The sequence below is a fragment of the Sporisorium graminicola genome, chromosome SGRAM_8, assembly GCF_005498985.1.
Source record: "Sporisorium graminicola strain CBS 10092 chromosome SGRAM_8, whole genome shotgun sequence".
Taxonomy (NCBI): Eukaryota; Fungi; Basidiomycota; class Ustilaginomycetes; order Ustilaginales; family Ustilaginaceae; genus Sporisorium; species Sporisorium graminicola.
In genome coordinates this window covers 693,410-714,575 of record NC_043738.1, presented here as the reverse complement: position 1 = coordinate 714,575, position 21,166 = coordinate 693,410, and the positions used below count along the sequence as shown (strand labels likewise).

The window sequence follows — 21,166 nt, the reverse complement described above, 5'->3', positions numbered from 1 at the left end:
TACCATTCTGTTTTTGCTTTTGATTGCTTTCTGTGCTTGGTTTATACACCGGTCTCGAACTCGATACCACGCATCGCTTCGCCAACTTTGGGTTGCGCTCTGGCCTTGAAGTCGCCCTCGCCACCGCCGCCAAGCGACAATTCGCCGGCTTCACCGTATTTCTCCATGCCGTCTTCCTGCATGCGCGAGATGCCCTGTTCGTAGGTCACAGTGGGGCCACGGTCTGGATCCAGTTCATCGACGCCAACGGACGCTTCAAGATTCTGTTGACGGAGCTGCTGATCTTTCTTGGCCTGTTCTTCTGTCTTGAGCTCCTGTTGACGTGGGATGCAGGAAGACAGACCATTTGTCAGTCATTGACGGAAACACCAGCCTTGACCAACGATCTGAACCTACCTCGGGTGTCATATTGACCAGCTGTTCCGGGGCAATTCTCCCCTGGACCAGATCCTGAGCCAGCTGTGTGTTGTCCTTCTTGAGCGTCAGGCCAATGTTGCGGACGTCGCCTCGGTAGTCGTTGGAGGTGGACTGGCCGAACTTGTCAAAGACGGCTTGCTCGAGCTGTGCCGATGCTACGCTGGCATCCTGTCCGCCTGTAGCAGCGGCAATGGAGTCGCCGAGGAAGTTGGCGCTTTTGGATCGGATATCTGACATGGTCCGGATGTCGCCCTGCTAGCAAGTTGCTGCGAAAGGATGGTTGAATGATGGCGTTCCAGATGAAAGGCAGGCTATTCGACTCTATGCAAAGAAGGTGACTAAGGTGGAGGTTGGGGGCATGCGCCATAATCTAACATTTCTGAGTGTGAGACCTGAATTTCTTGTCGATCTTTTTCTTTGTGTTTCAATGCTGGACGTCGTTGAGAAACGGCGCAACCCGGTTGACCAGCATTGCCGATACCCTGTGGTCGACACTGTAGACACGGACCGGCAGCAGTAGTTGACAGAGTCACCAGACACAGCGTCTCAAGGTGATTTACGTTCGTTTGCCCCGCCACTTGCGGGGGCGACATTGCATGAAAGTCGCCGATTCGAGGACATGCGAGGATTCACACAGAGGAGTCAACCGTCGGTAACTATTGCGTGTGCGAGAAGGCGCGGCTGATCTGCGCGTTCTCTTACTGACCGGAGGGAGGGAAGCGAGCGAGTAAGGTTCGCTACACAGACTCGCTCGTGATTCGGCCCTCGTGGAATTGGGCGCGTGCTTTCGACTATCTGTTCCACAGGGCAGCACAGCATCGCGAGGGCAAGACAGGCGCGCACCAGACGAGTCTGCACACGATTTCTCGGGATTAGAACTCGAGCTTCTGGAAGCAGAAAGAGAGGGGAAATTCGTCGCACCAGCGCACCGCCCAACACTCACTGCGCAGGCTCTCGACTCAGATTCCAGAAAGCTGCGGGGTTCCGGTTGCCATCCAACCATACCGACTCTCGCCAACCATCTCCAGTGCCTTTCCCTCGTCACCTCTACGCTTTGGCGCCTCTGCACTCATCACAGCTCACATCGCCCGCCGCAAGGGACACCACTCGAGGTGTCGGCCGGTGCAGTTTTGAAACAAAGCGGGCCAGCGTCACCACCGTCGACAGGCTGGACCGAGTCGATCAGCAGCACGCACATAGACCACAATTATCTCGCGAGCCATGGTGCCCAAATCGTCTGGATCGCTACTGTCGGGCGCTCGTAAGTCGGGCATCTCGCTTGCCCTTAATGGTGGCTCGGCCGGCGGGATCTCGCTCCACGACCGCTTGTCGGCAAGGTCTAGAGTCACGAATCTGGGCATCGTCCTGCTTCTCGGCTTTGCTAGCTTTTCAGCCCTCTTGAACCTTCGTTACATGCTGTTCCACCACAACTCTGCCCCGACACCGCAAGGGTACATCGAATTTCGTGGTCGCACCCCGGAACTGCTCAGTGCAAGCGTACCACCACCACGCAATGGCACTGATCACCTCAACCACCTCGTCATCGTCGCCGGTCATGCCATTTGGGCGGGCTGCGATGTCAAAGGCAAGGATGACGACGCAAACTGGATCCTTGAAGATTATCAGAAGGGCGGGAGCGTCAAGACGTTCTACAAGCATATCGAGAAAGGCTTGCAGCTCACCAACGAGGACCCCAGCGCGCTTCTTGTGTTTTCCGGCGGACAGACTCGTCCCAACTCGCTGCAGACCGAGGGCGAGTCGTACTATTCGCTCGCCTTGGCTGCCAACCTTGAAGTGCCTATGATCGCTGGCAGCCTCGCCAGCGCCTCGTCGACCTCTTCCGCCGCTGCTTCGGCATCTACCTCCTCAGCTAGTTCCATCGGCTCGCTCGCCCACGCCAACGCAGCCGTCGCCACTCGCCACGGTCTGCAAGACGTCCGAATGACAACTGAAAATTACGCGCTCGACAGCTTCGAGAACCTTCTCTTCTCCATCGCCCGTTTCCGCGAGTACACGGGCCATTATCCAGCACGTATCACCGTTGTCGGCTATGCGTTCAAAAAGGCCCGCTTCGAGGAGCTGCACGCCAAAGCGGTGCGCTGGAACACCAAGGGCTTCCTGCACAAGGGCGAGAGAACCTTCCAGTACGTGGGCATTGACGACGAGCTCTCTGATTCCGACGCATCCGCGCAGTACAAGGGCGAGAAGCTCAAGGCGTACAACTTGTTCGACAAGGACATGTACGGATGCCACGGCAGACTGAAGCAGAAGCGCATCGAGAGGAACCCTACGCGCCGCTTCCACCCGTACATGAGCTCGGCACCTGAGATTGCGGATCTGCTCAATTGGTGCCCCGCGCCGGAGTCGGGTCTGCAGGGTCTATACCCGGAGAACCTGCCGTGGGACGCGCGCGTGACTGGGACTGGGTGGGGAAGGGGTGCTTTGGCTGTCAAGGCTAATAGCAAGGGTCACATTATTCCGGATTCGAGGTGGCTCCAAATCGGACGCGAGCAATGATGCGCGGGTTGGCTAGAGACTACGTTCTATAGCTACTGCCGTGATCAAGATGGGTGTCCCCTGTCAAAAGCGAATCCAGCTCATCTCCATTTTCTTTCATGTCATCGTTTGCGGTACTCGTGTGTCCAGCAATCAAGCTTCTTCAACACGGACATCGAGCTTCTGAATCGACAGTACTTGAGCAGGGGGTTTAAATTAGAACAACGGAGTAAAACATCGAGAGCGACATGGTGATGACTCTACTTGATGACGAGAACAGGAGCGTTCGAGTGGGAAACGAGGTAGCTCGAGACAGTGCCCGAGGTGGAGAGGTTCTTCTTCCAGTTTCTCTCCCTTTTGCCCACGAGCACGAGATCGACGTGGTGGTAGTTGGCCACTCTGAGCAACGATGCACGCGCATCACCGTGGAGGACGTGGATGGTGACGTTGTAGCCTCGCTGCTTGAGCTGGGACTTGTACGGTTCGAGCTTCTCGATCGCCTGTGCGCGAATTGTCTTGAGCAGCTCGTTGTGTCTCTCGGTATCGATCGTCAGTGGTCCCGCGACCCAGGGCGTCGAGATGACATTGGCGGGCAACACGGTGCACAGGAAAACGTGGCTGTCGGTCTTGAGCAGCTTGTTCTCGAGCAGATACTTGAACGCTTTGTCGCCCGCCTCGGTGCCGTCGAGCGCGATGAGAATCTTGGCGGTCTCGTTCTCGAGCTTGGCGCCCGGCACGCCCACGATCTGCTGCTCGCGTGCTTCGGCGGGGACAGAAGATTTCTCCAGCGGGTTCGACGACTCGAGGATGGGCGTTTGCGCAATGTTGGTGATGTGTCCGCCTGGCGTGGTGGCGCCGTCAGCGGAGGAGTGGGTGTAGTTCTTCTTAGACAGGTTAGACAGACCGGGCAGGCTGAAGAGCGAGCGGCGCGGCGATGAGGGCACCGAGGAGGGCGGCGAGGCGGCTGGAGAGGTCATTGTGTCGTGGGTATGCGGAGGTGGAGTGTGGGTATACGGACGTATTGTGGTTGTTTGGGGAGGGGAAAAGGATACTGATATATACCAAGAGCAAAAGCCTGCGCACGACCTCCTCCTCTCCTCATACCACACAACACGACACATGCATTCCCCACCAAAATGAGCCTGGAGGAAGCCTAGTCGGCTGCCGCTAGAGCTGGGATCGGCGCTTGTTCGGAAAGTTCTGTCAGAACAGGATCCAGCAATCACGGCTAAACGTTCAGTCGAACGCCACAACCGTTTTGCACCGATTTCGACGTGGACGCCCCCACCTCGCACCCTTCCGAAACCTTGTCTGTCTCTCATCTGTATCGCTGCTCCTGACCGGCGATGGAAAAAGGAACCCCCTTGCCGCCGCTCGGCAAACTGCTGCGCGTCCCGAAACTTTTTCTCCTCTTCCTCTCGCCACTTGCCAACCACATGGAGGCCGAACCACAATGACGATCCATCACAAATTTTCGTCTCGCTTGCAGCCGGAGCCTATTCGATCCCACCTGCGAAATCTGTTGCAACCGCCTGTTGAAGACTCGATGCGGGAGAGCATACGCCGGAAGGTTCAGTGTGATTGGCGACAGCCTCCGTTTTCGGCGAATTCCCATCTTATACGCTTTGTGACGCCATCCGAGCTGCAAAAATCCCCCGAAAATTCGCCGCACTTCCACCCAAATTCACGACTACCCGATCTGGATCGGTCCCATGCACTCTCTTGATCTCCCGATCTGCTATCACTGTCGGAGGTTCACATCGCTCAATACAAGCCGGTGGTCAAGACCTTTCTCAAGGTGAACCCGGCACGTGAAGAATAGGCCATACGATGCGCAGAAGCACAAGGAGACACAGAACACAGCAAAATGCATCAATAAGAACAAAGAACAGGCAACAGAGTGGAAGAGACTGGTATACAAGGGCTGGCAACAACAGAGCAGAGTTCAGAGTCACTCTCAACGACGAACCTTGCTCTTCGATCCTCCGCCGCTTTTCGCCTTCTTACTCTTGCCACCCCTACCATTGGCCGTCCTGCGCTCCAAACACGCCTCGCAGTACCACGTGCCCTGGGGAGGCTTGGTCAAGCCAACACATCCCAAGTGGAACCACTCCCTCTCACAATCATCGTCGTCGCATCCGATCATGTCGCCGTACGACACGTTGTTGCAGAAGCAGTAGCGTGCTTCGTCGGCATCATCGCCTGCGCCGCCTGCATTCGAAATCGGGCTGTCGGCACGGCTTGCAGAAGCAGAACCGGTATGAGGCGAAGCAGCGGCTGCGGCGGCTCCGCGGGCGCGGGAGTTGGAAGCGCCTGTACGAGCACCTGCGCGACCACGGCTCTTGGTGCTCGATCGGACGTTGGCGTCGTCTTCTTCCTCTTCGACATCGCCGTCGTCCATGTCTTCGTCCTCGTCATCGCTGCGTTGCGCCGCGGCCGAGGCGCGCACCGCACGGCTGTTGCGACTGCGTGAAGAAGACTCGTCGGCATCGCCTGCCCCACCGCGTCTCGATGCTGCGTCCTTGCGTCCACTGAGAGCGTCTTCGTCATCTTCCGTGTAGCCGATGTGCGCGTGTGCGGCGCGGGGGAGACGCGTATTGCTGTTGATGGCGCTGGCTTTAGATCCGCTTCCAGCAGCAGTGTGCGAACTGCCGTCGGTCTTTTTCTTGTGCGAAATCGACCCGTTGGCGGCAGTCTTGACGTCTTCGTCTCCCTTGCCCGCACCCGAAGTCTTTGCGACTTTGGCGCTGCCTCCGGCGGAAGGTCCACCGATAGCGGAACCGGAGATGGCTTTACGCTTCTTGCTGGTCGACGACCCGCCTGCGGCTGCTGCTGACCCGATGGCTGAGGCGGCATCGGCAGCCTTGTGGCTCTTGCCTCCCGCAGCAGCCACGGCAGCGACGTGAGCAGCCACCTTCTTCTTCTTGGATGATCCACTACCGTTGATGTCTGCAACACCCGCCGCTGCGCCAGTGAGAGCGTCGAGCGACGAGACGAGCTTGCGATCCTTGAGTTGCCCCGGCACGTAGTACTGTTCGAGCTTGAGATGCTTTGTAGGGTTGAGTAGCGCCGAAATCTCAGCGAAGCGGTCGAGCTGGCTGTCGAGAGCATCGATGTAGTCTGTGTGGCTGATGATGGTTTCAGCCGTGTTGAGCGCAACGCGAATTTTGTCCTCGCCGCCCATCTTGTAGGCGCGCGCCTCTTCGGCTACCTCCTTGAGCGCGAGTAGACGTTGACCCTGGTCGATGTCCGGGTCTTCGATGAGCGCAGTGAGATGGTTGAGACGCGCAGTGAGGCTGTTGAGGTGCGAGCCGAGCACGGCATCCAGCTCTCTGAGGTCGGAGAAGCTGCGGGTGAGGTCGAGTGGGAGCGCATCGAGAGCGTCTGCGTAAGCGGCGAGGGTGACGAAAAAGTGCTCGGGGCCGGATGGGTCGAGACCAGCGGCTTCAGGACCAACTACGCCTCCAGGAAGGCCACCGATACCGGTGTTGGCGTTCTTGCCGCCCATCTTGATTAGGGCACCGGAAGGCTGAGCACGCGAAGGACCCGAAGCGGTCGAGACGGCCCCTGACTGCTGTTTCATGGGGTACGCGAAGCGCAAGCGGATGCTTTTATCACGTGGAAAGACTGACGAATTGGCGAACGTGGACTAGGATGTTAGCGCCGTGCAGATGTCGTGTGGTAAATTGGACTTGGGATGGTAGTGTCGAGCGATCCGTCTTTTGAGGTGACGCTTTCGGGAATGAGGAGTCAAAGACGGAGGCCGGAACAAGGCGGTGATACTGGCGATCTAAGTTGCGGCGTCAAGGAGGAAGCACTGGCGAAAGGCTCGTCACTGGATAAAGAAGGGGAGGAAAGGATGGTGAACCGGATGAAAGAACGCAGCGAGCTGCAAGGCAACCAAGAGGCATTCAGAAGGTCACCCGCTTTGCTTTGCTTTGCTGCATGCCGAGTCTCCGCTCCTTTGGCCTTCTCTGTGTTCGCAGGCTGAATCGAAACCAGAGGCACGACCCTGTCTTTTCTCGCTCGCTCGCTCGCTCCATTCTCCGCCAAACCGGGAGTCGGGCGCTTTTGTGGTGGTTCTCCTCGATGTCAGATTGTAAAAAGAAAACATACCGGTAGATGCGCCCCCTCTCGCACGTGCCTTTCGCTATTAATAAAATTTGTGATCGGGCAACCGCTAGAGTTTGCCACTCTGGCACAGCGAGAGCAGCGCGCTAACGGATTCTCTCATTCAATTTCCCATTGGCTCGCCTTTCCCGCCTTGCAATCAAAACTCGAACTTCGTAGCACAGACCGCCGCCACACAGCGTTGTGAGACAGGAAGAAGATGGAAGGAAAATCGACAAAAATTTAGTGCCACAGCACAGCACGGCGCAGTGTTGCAGTGCTCTTTGCTGCAAATCTGACTTTCTTGAGACTTTTTTCTTCGCTCTTTTCTTCTGAGAGGAAGCATTGTTGGCCCTGCGCAGTGCAAAAGCGCAAAAGCCAGAGGGTATCAACTTGAAGGGCCTGAAGGCCTCCTCTCGCATTGTTCTAATCCACCAACACCACATACCCCTCATATCCAAAATGTCTCTTCCCGACTTCTCTCAGGCTGCTAACCTCACCAAGCTCGACGGCTACCTCGCCGACAAGTCCTACGTTGACGGGTAAGCATCTTTTTCGAACGTCTGTCGCCTTCGAGTCTCGATCAGCTCCAACAGCCGCGGTACACCATACGAAGGAAGAGCAAGGAGGATCCTCTCGAAGCTTCACGTATGCCAATTTGAAGGGATAGGAAGCAGGAGCTTATCCTTTACCTCGAAGCATCTGTGCTAGTGATGGAGGAGGACACGCCTTGGTGCTGGAAACAACATGATGAATATTTTGCTTTGGTCCGTGTTTCCGAGCCCAGCGGCTTAAGACCCCGCGACCTTTTCTGCTTTGACGAAACCCAACTTTTCCAAGCCATCTGATCTTTTGTTTCTATGCCAACATCGTGACCGTTCTCTCTCTTACCTCGAGAGAAATTGGTTGGGAAGGATCACTGCCTTGGGGCTGATTTCGAGCGATTCGAGGGCCAGATATGACTTTTCTTCGAAACAAAGAATTGGGACAGTGACGCTGACTTTTTCTCATTCTGGACCTTCTTCGATCTTCTTGCGCATTTTTGCAGCCACTCGCCCTCGCAGGCCGATGTCGCTGTCTACGAGGCTATCGGCAAGGCTCCTGAGGCCGGCAAGTACGAGCACGTTGCCCGCTGGTACGAGCACATCACTTCGTACGAGGCCGAGCACAAGGACCTGAAGGGTGACAAGGCCAAGGCTGCCACCCTTCTCTCGTCCACCTTCGCCGCCCCCGCCGCTGCCGCCGCTGACGACGACGATGATGTCGACCTCTTCGGCTCTGACGACGATGAGGTCGATGAGGAGGCTGAGCGCATCAAGGCCGAGCGTGTCGCTGAGTACAACAAGAAGAAGGCTGCCAAGGGCCCTGGTCCCGCCGCCAAGTCGCTCGTTACCCTTGACATCAAGCCTTGGGACGACGAGACCGACATGAAGGAGCTCGAGGCCAGCGTCCGCGCCATCGAGATGGACGGCCTCGTCTGGGGTTCCTCCAAGCTCGTCGCCATCGGCTACGGTGTCTCCAAGCTGCAGTGCTCCCTCGTCGTCGAGGACGCCAAGGTCTCGCTCGACGAGCTCCAGGAGCGCATCACCGACGAGTGCGAGGACTACGTCCAGTCCACCGACGTCGCCGCCATGGCCAAGATCTAAAGTGTTCTGCCGTCTTTTCCATACTTTGCTATCGACATAACAATTTGATTGAACCGGGACAGCTGTATACCGGAAGTCTAGATTCTGTGCTTGTGTTTTGGTGACCACAGCTACATTTTGCCGCCCATCTCGCGAATGCAGATTGCTTCCCCCATTGCTTCTCTCACCTCGTTCTGCGTTTGTGTGTGCGTGCCATTCAAGGATCTAGATTGTTTGGTGGGGAGAGTGAGATCAAAGGCTGAGCGTGCATGCTCTTTTTACTTCTGGAAGAGCTAGACGTCGCGTTTCTGACCCCAGATGTGTTTGATGCGAGGAAAGCGCAGACTATACACGTGCCTACCCGTCTCACCATCGCCCACCTGACCCTGCCCCGCCGTCGCTGTAGCAGTCGTCTTGGACTCGTCAAAGTATTCGACAGTCACGACCCTGCCCACAATCCTGGCCGGATCACTAGCAAACTCGACACGCTGCTCTGGCGTGAAGCCGGAGCCGACAGAAACTCGTGTACCCTTGTGCTCGATCTGGATGCTCGCCATAGCCTCTCGCTCTTCGAAAGTGCCATCGATGGGCAAGCGCATGGTAGCCACCGTGATAGCCTGCACGATGTACTCGGCATCCTTCCACTCCTTGAACTTGCGGATGGCCGAAGTGCGTTTCCCCTCGTACGGCGTATCCTGCCTCAGGACCAGTCCCTCCCAGCCGCGCTGGCTAGCGGTGGCAAGCATTTGTTCGACCTGTTCCGTCGTGGAAACCACGTGCTGCGAGAGCTTGCGAACGAGGCTCTGGTCTCCTTTCTCTCGCGCGGCTGACTCGAAGAACGAAATGAGCGACTCGAGTGACACAAGCCTCTGGGCAAATGTTCTCTTTGTCTGTCCGCTATCGGGCTGCGACCGCCAGTTTGTGAACTCCTCCAAGGTAAGCAAGTCGAACGGGAAGAAGGCCGGGTCGCGTATAGTGTAGTTCTTGCGTTTAATGAGGCCGACGACCGCGCCAAAATCTTCAACCATGGTCTGCTCTGCCGCGTGGTGATTTGTGTCATGCAGAGCTGCATCGAACTGCTTGACTGCAGAGGCTGAGGCTTGCTCTGGCGGCCGCAGGATGCAGACTTCGCCGTCTAGAATGAGAGTTGCGGTCGTCGGTTGCTCATCGCCGCTTGTATTGTGGGCCGATGAGACCTCCGCTGATCCGAGCAAATCCTGCAAGCCTGGAAAGTCGCACAGCTTCTGCACGAGCTCCTTTTCCAAGACGGCTAGCGTTGAGAAGGGCCTGCCATTGCGTGAAAGTGCAAGTATGGAGCCGACCTCCCATGTCTTTCGAGCATCTTCTTTCGACTTCTGATGTAGACGTACGACGAAGAGGCACCGAACACCATCCAGCTTTCTGCTGGCATACCATCTGGGAGCGTGCGAATTCGCAAAGAGGGAGGGGAGCTCTTCTCTCGTGATGGTTCTACCGAGGGCTACTTGAAATGACTTTCGAAGTGATATTGGTGAATCAGAGGTACGGCTCTGTTGGGGGGAGTCCTCTGTGTCTGTCGAAGCTTGATGATGAGAAGAAGACCCTGCAGCAAATGCTTGATGCAAGATACGCTCCCTGAATCCGGCTTTGAGATTGCGGTCCAAACACCTGTAGAAGATCTCGAGCGCTGTGGGACGAAGGAGACCGCGACGAAAAAGTTCGGTCGTGGACAGATTCGGATCGTCGAACCCGCTCAGTGCATATTCGTGCTGTTCGATGATACCGTGCTCCTCAAGAAAGTTGCGGATGACAGCCAGTGCTTCGTGGCCAGTGACGCGACGGGAGGCTAGCAGCTGGAAGAGCTCCAGCAGAGTATCAGGGGTTTGTCCTCGAACGTCTTCCTCCTGTTTGGCCCGAAGGGCAGCAGCTCGCGTTCTGTCTCGGGACCTATTAGAGGGAAGGCTGAGAAGAGGAGCTCGATTGTTCTGCCAGTCGAAATCCTTACGCCTCTGACGGAGGTACATGTGTACGCTGGATGAGGTGACGTGCAAGCGAGTGTAGGGGTCGTAGAGAAAGGCAAGGAGAGGGATGAGGTCGTCGAACTCGGCGAGGATGCGTTCTTTAGATAGCTTCGAGTTTGTCGCATTAGCACGGTTGATGAGCTCACGCAGCCTGGTGATCTCGTCCAAGGGAGTTGCTGTGCGAGCCTGGAATCGGCTTGGGCCTGGTTGATTCGCGTATTCGGGACCAAAGTGCAGGTTGCGTCGCTGGACCTCTATGGGCCAAAGAGCTCCAGGCCGAAGAGACCGGCGTGCATATTGACATGAAAAGCAATGAGAGACTTGTGATAGCGATGAAATATTCGAGATGTTGCTGATGCGAGTCTTTTGGCTTGTTGCTATGGAGCCCGTTCGACCAGCGGTCCGTATCGAACACCAAGCTCGCTGCTGGACTCGGTCGAGCATGTTTATCGTTGGAATGATGGTGGATTTGAGGAGGTAAGATTCATGTTGATGAGGGCCCTTGATCCAGACCTGAGTCTGCGAGCGAGACTGTGATGCTGGTGGGACTCTGGAAAGCAGAGAGGCGAGGATCAAGTCGAGGAAAAGGGGTCCAAGCTCGAGCTCGAGCTCTCTGAGAAGAAAATTTAGCGAAGCCCGGCAGCAGCAGCCAAGAAAAAAAGGTCAAGCAACACCTCCACACTCTACACGGACACACACTGGCTCGACTGTCAAGCTGTGAAACACTCACGCCTTGACAACCATCGCTTGTCCGATTCAGCCACATTACACGCTTTGGGTTCTGGCTCACTTGTCACAGACACAGCTTCTCCTCAAAGGTCTTGCGGTGGCATCGCATCGTCCGATCAGCGCTCGTCCGTTGGAGATGTCCGTTGCTTCTACCTCAAGTCACATCGGCAGATCCGACCAGATCAGCGCGTTAACGAATCTGTTGGGTCAATCGTCACAGCCACTTCCAGCATCACTTGTGCTGCAGGACGCTTGCAGCCCCAACACCACCGCTCGGCTTGTATCTGATCTTCTCTCCAGTCTGACTGACAATTCAGATCACGATGGAAGCCCACTGTGCTGGTGCAGCGTATCACCACTGACTTCGATCAACCCAACCTCGCTCTTTCGCAATATTCTCGCCAGCCTCGAAATCCAGGCGCTGCGACTCGAGCAGCTACATCAGACCGACTCAGCAATAGCTGCAACATCAGCAGGCGGGTCAAACACAAAGCACCGAAGGCCAGAGTCATCCATTGACTACTTCCTCTATAAGCTCGGTGCCATCTTGGACACCATTAACGGTCGCGTGGTCATCGTCATCAAGGACGCTGAACGCATTCGCGATCTCTGGCCCGAGCACATATGGACTGCCTTTTGCAGACTCGCTTCTCTTGCGGGCAAGCCAGGTCGTATCTCGACCGTGCTCATCTCGACGCTGGCCTGGTCCCAGTACCGCACGCCTAGCGGGCTCACAGTATCGCATCAGCCCATCACCATCCGTTTCCCGCGCCTCACGCGCCAAGACATGCTGGCCATTCTCGAGCTGGACTTCCCCCTCCTGTGGAGCTCGTACACAACCTCTGTCGAGTCTGCTCAGATGCGCGCCCGCACCTCACCGGCTCTGTGTAAGCCCTCCATCCTGCACAAGCTCAAGAAAGAACGTTCGGGTTCAGTTGTCTCGATGGAGGCGCTGCGCGCATTGCACGAGCAATTTGTCGGTGTATTCTACGATTCGGTGCGCTCCAATGTTAGGGACGTGGAAGAGCTCAGGACCATAAGTGCTGCGGTTTGGCATGCGTTCGTCGTCCCCGTTCAGACCAAGGAGTGCACCACGTCCGAGCTGCAGACGCTTCTGCTCGCTTCCTCGCATTTGTTCAAAGATGCCATTGTGCGCCTGCAGACGCGAGAGGTCGGGCCGAGAGAGTGGACGCAGGATTCGAGAATCAAGAGCATTCAGGCGAGTGCTGCGCGTCTAGCAGCGGCAAAAGTGCCTGCAGGTGCTGAATCTGTGCAGCCGGCGTACGATGATGTGGACATGGTCGACGAGGAGCGCAAATTTGACGAGGAAGAATGGCTTGAACGCGAGACTGCCGCCTTGGCACGTTTGCGCTCAGCGTCTTCGCAAGCCAACATCTCGCTGCTGCCCTCACTGGCACTCATCCCGACGTTCCTCGTCATCGCGTCCTTTCTGGCATCCTACAACCCGTCGCGCTTGGACGTGCGCTACTTCTTACGCGATGACTCGCTCCTCAGTCTTTCGTCCGGCGCTTCCAAGGGTAAATCCCTCAAAGGCGGGCGAAGGCTCGGTCCTGGGCGAGGGCGCAAAGGCGCTGCTTCGTCTGGGCGTCGCGGCCGCCCCTCGAAAAGCGCCCTTCGCGTCACAAACCAAGATGGTCAAACCGAAAACCTCAACCGCCAGCAACTGCTCGGCCCGAAACCATTCCCCATCGACCGTCTTCTCTCCATTTTCCAGGCACTCATCACCGAAGCTGCGCCCGAAATGTCGATGATCTATTCGTCGCTTGTTCCGGATCATGACGCGGTGCAGGCTGAAGTGGACCGCTCGACGCTCTGGGAGTACAGGAGCAAGTCGTTGTCGGTGTACTCGCAGATCAACGGGTTGGTGGCAAGGAGGATGCTGGTGAGGACGTCGGCGCAGGACAAATTGGGCACGAGTATCAACTTTAGGACCAACGTGAGCTACAACGTTGTCAGCGTATTGGCGAAGAGGGTCAAGTTTGATTTGGACGAGTGGCTGTGGGATTGGGGGGCTGGTGGTAGTGGTGGGCTGTGATTGCTTCCTGGAGCTTGGGAGTCGAGAAGCACAGGTTAAGCAGAGTCAAAGCAAACGAGTGCGGAACAGTTCCGGATTGCTAGCGAGGCGAGTTTACAAACAAGGCGAACCAGTTGGCGTCACTTTAAAAAGCCTCCCATTTCTGCTTGCCCAACGACAGGAGTCGATTAAATACCTCGTCCCTCCTGCCCATCGCTGTGAGCTTGTACACCTTATCCTGCTTATCCACGATCTCAATACCATCCGCCACCTCGCCACCCAAGGCCCAGCCGACCACGAGCTTGCCCTTCCAGCCCAGACCGCCGACCTTGTGAATCTCCTTGATCTCGTCGATAGCGATCGAGAAGCTCGCACCGCGCTGCTGGACGAGCCTCTGAGCGTTCTCTGCGGCGGAGGTCGGGGAGCTGCCCTTGCTCGCCGCCGCAGCGGCGTGGAGCGGGCTGGCGTTGCCTTTGCGTTCGAACGCGACCGACGGGGTGGCGGCGGTGGTGAGGATGTACACGTGACCACGCTTGCCCTTGTAGCGCGCCTGGAACTTGACGGGACCGTCGGCGGCGTACCTTTTGGCGGCCTCTTCGGACTGCACGACGCCGAGCTTGGTCTTGGCGTGCATCGACTGGATCGTGGTCGCTTTGACGCGATTGACACCGAGCGCCGTCTCGACGCCAACCTTGGTGACGCCCTTGAGGATGCCGAGCACTCTGCTGCCCTTCTTGCCGGCCTTGGGATCCGTCGCCGAAGCGTCCTCGCCCTCGGGCCGGCTGGCGACGTCCTGCGCCTGCGCCTCTGCAAGCTGCTCGGCGTACTCGGGCGGCAGGTTAGGGTCTCGCGCCATGTCCGAGCCGTGCAGCGCGGTGGGAGGCGGAGCAACCACCGTAGCCGGAGGCGGCGGCAGCGGCGATTTGTTGGCTTCCCCAATTCGCAGCAACGTCAACGTAAGCTGCGCATTGGTGGGCACACCACGCAGCAAGTAGTATCGAAGCTCGAGGTACTTTTTCCAGTCCGGAACGTTTCGGTCGAGCCACGCAATCACCTGTGGGAATTTGACCCGGTCGATCAGCGGCTGGCCGAACAGCGCAAAGCCCATACCGAACGTCGAACCTTTGTAGATCATCGTCTCGTTGACATAGAACGACACCAGGAAAAGCGGGACGAGGACGCCTGCCAATCGGGCGCGCGGGACCCAGCGCGAAAAGGGGGGAGTGGGCGAGAGCGCGTTGCCGAATCTTTCGTAATCGTCGCAGATGTTGTTGAGGATGTGCATGAACGGCGCAAGGCTTGCAAAGATGGCCTCCTCCATGGGCTTTTTGGTGTGGTCGCCTTTGTCGGGATGACCAGTCTTGTCGCCTGCTGCTTTACTCTGTGCAGCTTGCGAGAGAGCAGCGACGTTGGTCGGGTCGGGGATTTTGTCTTCGGGATCCTTTTTGGACTTCTTGGTCGACGAGCCGCTCTTCTTTGTCGAAGCAGAGGTTGTAGTCGAAGTTCCGTCGTTGCTGTCGTCTTCGTCTTCGACTTCGTCCTCGTCGCTGTCCACCCGCGTGCTGGCGCCAACGCCCTGGTTGGACGACTTGCCAGCAGCAGTGCTCAGCGCAACCGAGCCAAGGGCACCGACAAAGTTGGACGCTTCCTGTTCGACTGCTTCTCCCTCATAGGTCTCGGCGGCGCCGGTCAAGCTGTTTTTGCTGCCAAGATGTCCGGCCTTGGGCACCTTGGCTTGGCCGGTCTTTGGATCGATAGCGGCCAGGGGAGCCGAGGGGAAGAGAACCAGCCTAGCGCGCGGCGAAAGGACGAGTACGAGCAACAAGAGAAGCGAGAGGGGGACCAGCAGATCGAGTGTCCAGGCAGCAGCATAGGCTACCATGAACCCAGCGGTACGTCTGGGCTCGGACCAGGAACGGAGACGTGCAAGGTGCTGGATGAAAGCCACCACACCCACGACGACATTGACGTAGACTCGCTCGAAAGTGGCTTTGAGCTTGTCGGGCTGGAACTCCTCCTTGTTGCTGATGTACATGTCGAAATCTCGGTCTTTGGCGTCGGGAAGCGCCTTGACGCGGTACGTCTGCTTGTTAAAGCGACGCACGAGCAGCCACAGCGATTCGTTCTTCATGCCGTGCAGCACAGGGATGGGCACGCTGGGCTCCTCGCTCCAGCCCAAATCGTCGAGCTCGGGCTCGATGGCACGGTGAGGATCGCCTTGGGCAGGAGCAGGCACGTCGTTCTGCGTTCCCGGCAGCTCTGTGATACGTTCAGGCGCTACTTCGGCTTTGGGGACCTTGTGGAGATGCGCTTCATGGTCGAGGGCAGCAGCAGCAGAAGACACGTGGTTTTTGTCTGCGAATTGACCCGCTTCCTGTGTCTGGTCTGTGGTGGATTTGAGCTGTGCGGGATCGACAGCTGCGGGCTTTGCCGGATCGGCGGGCTGCATAGCGGCCGAAGCAGCGGGTGCTGCACCAACAGCGGCTGCCTGGTCCGGATCTAGGACCGGAGCGGGTTTGAGGTCAGATTGCGAAGAGGAAGTCATCGTCGAGACGGAAGAAACCTCTCTCTCTCTCTCTCTCTTTTCCGAGTGTAAGTGGGCTTCACTAGACGCGTTGAGGACGGCTTGGGTTGAAGCAAGAAGCGGTGGTGGCGAGGAGGATGGAGCGGAAGAAGAGAAGAAGAGTGAGGCAAAGACAGAAGCAACAAGTTGGACTCAGGGCAAAGAGTGGAAGCGAGATCGGGGTGCTGGAGCCTTCGAGTGATTCAGCAGGTAGGAAGCCGCGATAACGACGCCACGATGTAATCGAGCAGTCCAGCTCCGAAGCAAAAAGAAAAGTCGCGATATCAGGCTTGACAGCGATAGCAGCGGCAGAAGGGGCAGAAGCGAGTGTCAGGGTTCTCTGAACCCTCTATCGATGGGATCCTCGCAGTGTCTTGGCTGTCGAGATCGTCGGTGACTTTGCTACCACTTTATCGCTGAGTTTGACAAGCAACGGGCGTCATAGTGCATCATCACGCTTTCGCCAATTTCTCCACAATTCGAAATTCCAAATTGATCGCGGCGTAACATTGGCCAAAAAGGGGTCGATGCTCTCGAAACTGCGGGGAAAGAGCATCTGCACAGTCGCGCACTCTGCATGCGTTGTCCCACCTTGAACGACGTTGAGAGAGAGTTGTTCCGGCAGTGCTCTTTGTCCGACATAGCACGGAGGTATGCTGGTCTTTGATAGTCAGCTCCACGGTGACCGACGGTAGCAGTGGGAAAGTAAGCTCCGCCTTCTTTGAGCTGTGCAAGGCTGAGAAGAGAAGGGAGAGAGATCACCTCTGTTTGATCACCCGGCAGTATGCGTCCGGATCAATCACACCGCCGCGTCCATGTCCTCTGCTGTGGTCTGTGCGCTTTCGCAGCTGTGCCGCTTGGTCGGAAACGTCAAGTAGTACAGTATCCTCTCGGCACGCCTTTGACGTTGGGCATGGCCAGGCTCCTGCTCCTGACCACGTCCACGGGGATGTTCAGGACAGTTGCAACAGACCGGCGATAAAAGCGTTCCTGAGCTGTCCGGGGTTTGCTCTGTGCTTTTGGCATCTGTGCGCGTGCAAGCTGAAGACGCCCACTGTGAGTTCGCCTAAATTGCCGCCATTCCAGAGGACGTGTGTATTCCATCCGTTCCTTCCTCCCACTACCAACATTCTTCCTGTTGCCGTCTCTCTCTCATACTAGCAATCTACACCCAAGATGCCCAGCCTGCTCACCTACGTGGGCATACCCATCGCGCTCGCCGCCCTCGCGTACCAATTCCTCTCCGGCCCCGGAAGCAGAGCGCACGACGTGTTCGGACTCGGGCGCGCCCTCAACTACACCTCGCACACATGTACGCCCATCCCCGAACTCGAAGCCTGCGAGGATATGTACCTGCACCACGCCTCCGGCCTGCTCTACCTCGCATGCTCCGACATCAAAGGTCGATTGGCATGGACCCCCGCGGTGGACCAGCTCGACGTGACTGGTCGACCGAACACGGACTATCTCGCCATCCTCGATACGCGTGCTTCCGGTCCTTTTGCGAGTAGGATCACCAAGATCAAGCCCGTGTCTTTCACGGGCACGCTCAACGTGCACGGTATCTCTGTGTTCGAGATTCCAGCGCAGTCGTCCGAGCTCAAACCGACGCTGAGGATCTTCTTGAACAACCACCGCCCGCCGATTGATCCTGTCACCAAGACCGTCCTGGACGCAACCAAAGTCGGGGCCAACTCGACGTTTGAGCTGTTCGAGACCACACTCGGCGAGGCGAGGATGCGACACATCCGGACCTACGTCGGTGACGCCATCCGCACCCCCAACCGCCCTGCCGCCGTTGGTCCGGACAGCTTCGTGTTCACCAACGACCACGCTACCAAAGTCGGCGTGACGCGAGTGCTCGACCTTCTCTTCCCTCGAAGCGATGTCGGATTCTGCGACAAGAGCGGCTGCAAGATCGCCGCGCCCGGTCCGTACACTTACCCTAACGGCGTTGTGCGCTCGTCCAAGTATCCGAACCGATTCTACGTGCCCACCACCGCAGACCCCAACATCCGCGTCTTCGAGCTGCAGGCCGACAACACGCTCTCGCTCATCGACGTCATCCACATTGGCTACCCTACGGACAACCTCACCGTCGACGAAGAGGACAACATCTACGCAGCGTGTTTCCCCAATGTCCCCAAGCTGTTGGCCAAATTCAAGGACCCGTACAACAAGCATTCGCCCACCACGGTGCTCAAGATCAGCAAGAACCAGGGCCACGACAAGTTCTTCGGTAAGAAGTGGAACGTCGAAAAGATCTTTGAGGACGAGGGCACGGGCATGAGCGGCGCCACCACGGCAATGTGGGACCAGGCGAACAAGCTGCTTTGGTTGTCGGGTAAGTTTTACTAGAGATGTGGCTCCGGATCATGAGATGCAAGAAAACCGTACTGACCGACGAACAACCACCTTTCTTCCCGTATGCCGACCACACAGGCGTATCGAGCATCAGCGCCGTCTGCAAACTCTGAACGCCACTCGCCATCTCTCCTCGGTTCTTCCCTCATCCTCAGCCGCACGCACAAAACTCGCCAGACCCGCCTTCACCGCCACACAAGCCGATATGACGCCGACAGCCAGTAGGAATGCCGATCATGCGTTGAAATTGGGAATGCTCCGTGTGTGTGCGCGCGTGTGTGTGTGTGCTGAACGGAAACCATTAGTTCTTCCTTCCCAATCCAGGCAAGGCAAAGACTGCGATCATAAAGCCAAAAAGGAGGGGAAAAAAGTCAACGTCAGCTACTCATCCGTACTCACACCAGACACTGAACTGCGCATACTTACACTCGAAAACCTTCTCGGCAGGCACAGCATCGCCCCTCCTCCCCTCCAACGCACTCATCTTATGCCCGCGCACAACCCCCACCACACTACCGGTCTCGACGTCCACCACGGGCCCACCGGACGAGCCCGGTGGTGGGAAGTTGGGCAGCGGCTTGCGGGTGCCCTGCATCAGCTCGGCCGCTTTCGCCGTCGCAACAGTGCCCTCGCCGAACGCCGCCGCCGCGGGCCGCGTGGCCTCAGAGACCGTGCTCGACAGCCTGAGCGCATGGCCACCCTGCAACGCCGGCGGGTTGGCCGGCGAGGAGACCAACAGCTTGTAGTCGAGCTGCGCCAGCTCGTCGTACGTGCCCACCATCGCACTGGCTCCACACGGGTCCTTGTACTCGACCAGCCTCGCACGGCCCCACCGGCTGCGGCCCGCGTCGTCGCGTTCGAGCTTGACGCGCGCCTTGTCCCTGCCCGTGGGGGCGGTGGTCGCGGCGGCAACACCGAGACTCTGCTGCTGCGGGTCGTACGTGTAGGCGGGCAGGATGGCGCCCGAGTCGTCCTCCCAGCCCCAGAACGACGAGACGGACAGCTCGCTGTTGACGTGCGCCGGGTAGGGCGAGACAGGAAGAGTGCGGACTGGCTGAGTGGCGGCAGAGGAGCCGTTGAGCGAGAGAGCCGTGCTGCCGAGCTGCAGCAAAATGACGTCCGAGGCCGCCAGACTACTGATGAGGTTGCGCACGGGATAGATGGCGCCAGTACGAGTAATGGCCAGAGCAATGCTGTCCGATGGAGGGCCCTCATCCGAGCCCGACCCAGCGGACTGGGATTCAGACGCACTCTTGGACGGCAGCGAAGCACGCAAAGTGTGTGCGCAAGATATCACAAGCGCTCCCTTGCCGTCACCATCCTCTGCCGAGATTTTGTCTCCTCCCTCCACCGCAAACCCTGAACAGACACTGATGCGTTCCGTGCCCCTCTCTCCCGTCAAGTTGGAAACATAGGCAAGAAGCAACACTCCGTCATCATTGGCAACTTGCAGTTCGGCCTCCGAGCTATGCGCCGAGGTGAGCGGCACTTTGCGCTCGTGAGTGGGAGTGGGTTCGTAAGGCAGCTCGATAGACAGCTGGTAGCCAGCCCTCGACTCGAAGCGTTCCAGCAAGTGCGAGATCGTCGCAGCCTTGTACGTATCAGCCGCACCAGCAGCTCGTGGGTGTGGGTTGGCCGAAGCGGCGTGCAGAGCGCGTGCAGCCGCCAGGACGCGCTCGTCCAACTCGTTGCGTCCATACAGCGCATCGATGGGGTGGGGATGCTCGCGATCCACGATCCCACGTCGGTCTTGGAGCTCTCGCATGGGACGCTTGAACATTTCCTCTAGCATTTCGTCCCGTGAAGGGATGGGGATGCCTTTGCGCTCGGCGCCAATCGCGGTTCCTTTGATGCGTTGCAATTCGGCATGGCGAGCACCCGAGTTGCTGCTGCTGCTGTTGTTGCCGCCGCTGTTGCTGCCACTGGAGCGTCCGTTGGTTGGGTCCCATGGACGATTGCCACGAAGCAGCTCCGAGATATCGTTCGGGTTCTTGGCCCCGAATCGAGAAGACGGGTTGTGAGTGCCCTGTGCTGAGCCGAACCCCTGACCCTCTCTAGGCGGTGGCGGTACGGACGTGCCGAGCAGCGCATCGACCGAGCTTGAGGGGTTGACCGGAACAGCGTAGCAGCGAACGGCAGCATAAGGTACCGCACTCGGCCGCTTGAGCATGTGCAGTCGGGCTGATCTCGAAAGCATCTTGGCTGGAGTGAGCCGTTCGAGATGTGGTTGACGAGTGTGAGCGAGTTTGGAGGCGTGCCGAATGATAAGAGGTGTTTCGCAGTTGAAAGGGGTGGTAGTAATGGTGGAGAGGGTGGTATTTAGCTGGGAGACCGGCCACGAACCCCCTAAGTCCGTATCACTGCGAGCCCGAACTCAGTCTGACTGATTCCACTGTGTTGTGCCCTGCTGTGCTGTGCTGTGCGGAACTCTTTCAACCTGGGCCGCCAAACCACGCTGAGTGCGCTAATGCAAAAGGCTAGTGTGGAGGGCAAAATGGCACACGGCATCTTATCGGTCTTTCACGGCGCTGAGGTCCTGCAGGCGTTCCCTGGTTTGTTGCGCGTCCTGTGTGTCTGCCTGAGACTAAAACTCGAACAAGGGTCTCAACACTTGCATCTCTGCGTGTCTTGCGTGCTTGACCGACCGACCGATTCTGCACCAAAAAAGAGCTGCTCGTTCAACTCGTTGAGCTGCGAGCTGCAAGGTCAAACTCGTCCGACACGACCGACATGCACGCTGCTTATCAGATCAGATCCATCTGCGTTGCGCTGCAGCTTCGAGCCACCTCCCCAATCACACGGACTTTTTGGCTTGGCCTTACCGGTC

The 21,166-nt window shown here is 57.7% G+C and overlaps 10 protein-coding genes across 10 annotated transcripts; 4 read left to right on the top strand and 6 right to left on the bottom strand.

The window, feature by feature from the left end:
- Positions 1-41: 41 nt before the first annotated feature.
- EX895_006017 (uncharacterized protein) lies at positions 42-654 on the bottom strand (the record flags this gene model as incomplete). The annotated part of the gene is made up of 2 exons (XM_029886609.1): positions 42-314; positions 397-654. 2 exons carry the CDS (start codon positions 652-654, stop codon positions 42-44), a joined length of 531 nt encoding a protein of 176 aa, XP_029736922.1.
- Positions 655-1,638: 984 nt separating this feature from the next.
- Positions 1,639-2,934, top strand: EX895_006016 (uncharacterized protein; the record flags this gene model as incomplete). The annotated part of the gene is made up of 1 exon (XM_029886608.1): positions 1,639-2,934. The coding sequence occupies one exon, from the start codon at positions 1,639-1,641 to the stop codon at positions 2,932-2,934; it is 1,296 nt and encodes a 431-aa protein (XP_029736921.1).
- A 239-nt stretch (positions 2,935-3,173) lies between these two features.
- EX895_006015 (uncharacterized protein) lies at positions 3,174-3,890 on the bottom strand (the record flags this gene model as incomplete). Its single annotated transcript, XM_029886607.1, has 1 exon — positions 3,174-3,890. One exon carries the CDS (start codon positions 3,888-3,890, stop codon positions 3,174-3,176), a length of 717 nt encoding a protein of 238 aa, XP_029736920.1.
- Positions 3,891-4,870: 980 nt separating this feature from the next.
- On the bottom strand, positions 4,871-6,496 carry EX895_006014 (uncharacterized protein; the record flags this gene model as incomplete). The annotated part of the gene is made up of 1 exon (XM_029886606.1): positions 4,871-6,496. One exon carries the CDS (start codon positions 6,494-6,496, stop codon positions 4,871-4,873), a length of 1,626 nt encoding a protein of 541 aa, XP_029736919.1.
- A 989-nt stretch (positions 6,497-7,485) lies between these two features.
- On the top strand, positions 7,486-8,669 carry EX895_006013 (uncharacterized protein; the record flags this gene model as incomplete). The annotated part of the gene is made up of 2 exons (XM_029886605.1): positions 7,486-7,565; positions 8,072-8,669. The coding sequence occupies 2 exons, from the start codon at positions 7,486-7,488 to the stop codon at positions 8,667-8,669; spliced, it is 678 nt and encodes a 225-aa protein (XP_029736918.1).
- A 272-nt stretch (positions 8,670-8,941) lies between these two features.
- Positions 8,942-10,651, bottom strand: EX895_006012 (uncharacterized protein; the record flags this gene model as incomplete). Its single annotated transcript, XM_029886604.1, has 1 exon — positions 8,942-10,651. One exon carries the CDS (start codon positions 10,649-10,651, stop codon positions 8,942-8,944), a length of 1,710 nt encoding a protein of 569 aa, XP_029736917.1.
- An 862-nt stretch (positions 10,652-11,513) lies between these two features.
- Positions 11,514-13,433, top strand: EX895_006011 (uncharacterized protein; the record flags this gene model as incomplete). The annotated part of the gene is made up of 1 exon (XM_029886603.1): positions 11,514-13,433. One exon carries the CDS (start codon positions 11,514-11,516, stop codon positions 13,431-13,433), a length of 1,920 nt encoding a protein of 639 aa, XP_029736916.1.
- A 124-nt stretch (positions 13,434-13,557) lies between these two features.
- Positions 13,558-15,957, bottom strand: EX895_006010 (uncharacterized protein; the record flags this gene model as incomplete). Its single annotated transcript, XM_029886602.1, has 1 exon — positions 13,558-15,957. One exon carries the CDS (start codon positions 15,955-15,957, stop codon positions 13,558-13,560), a length of 2,400 nt encoding a protein of 799 aa, XP_029736915.1.
- Positions 15,958-17,151: 1,194 nt separating this feature from the next.
- EX895_006009 (uncharacterized protein) lies at positions 17,152-18,452 on the top strand (the record flags this gene model as incomplete). Its single annotated transcript, XM_029886601.1, has 2 exons — positions 17,152-18,319; positions 18,418-18,452. 2 exons carry the CDS (start codon positions 17,152-17,154, stop codon positions 18,450-18,452), a joined length of 1,203 nt encoding a protein of 400 aa, XP_029736914.1.
- A 188-nt stretch (positions 18,453-18,640) lies between these two features.
- EX895_006008 (uncharacterized protein) lies at positions 18,641-20,536 on the bottom strand (the record flags this gene model as incomplete). The annotated part of the gene is made up of 2 exons (XM_029886600.1): positions 18,641-18,675; positions 18,766-20,536. The coding sequence occupies 2 exons, from the start codon at positions 20,534-20,536 to the stop codon at positions 18,641-18,643; spliced, it is 1,806 nt and encodes a 601-aa protein (XP_029736913.1).
- Between the last annotated feature and the right edge of the window lie 630 nt (positions 20,537-21,166).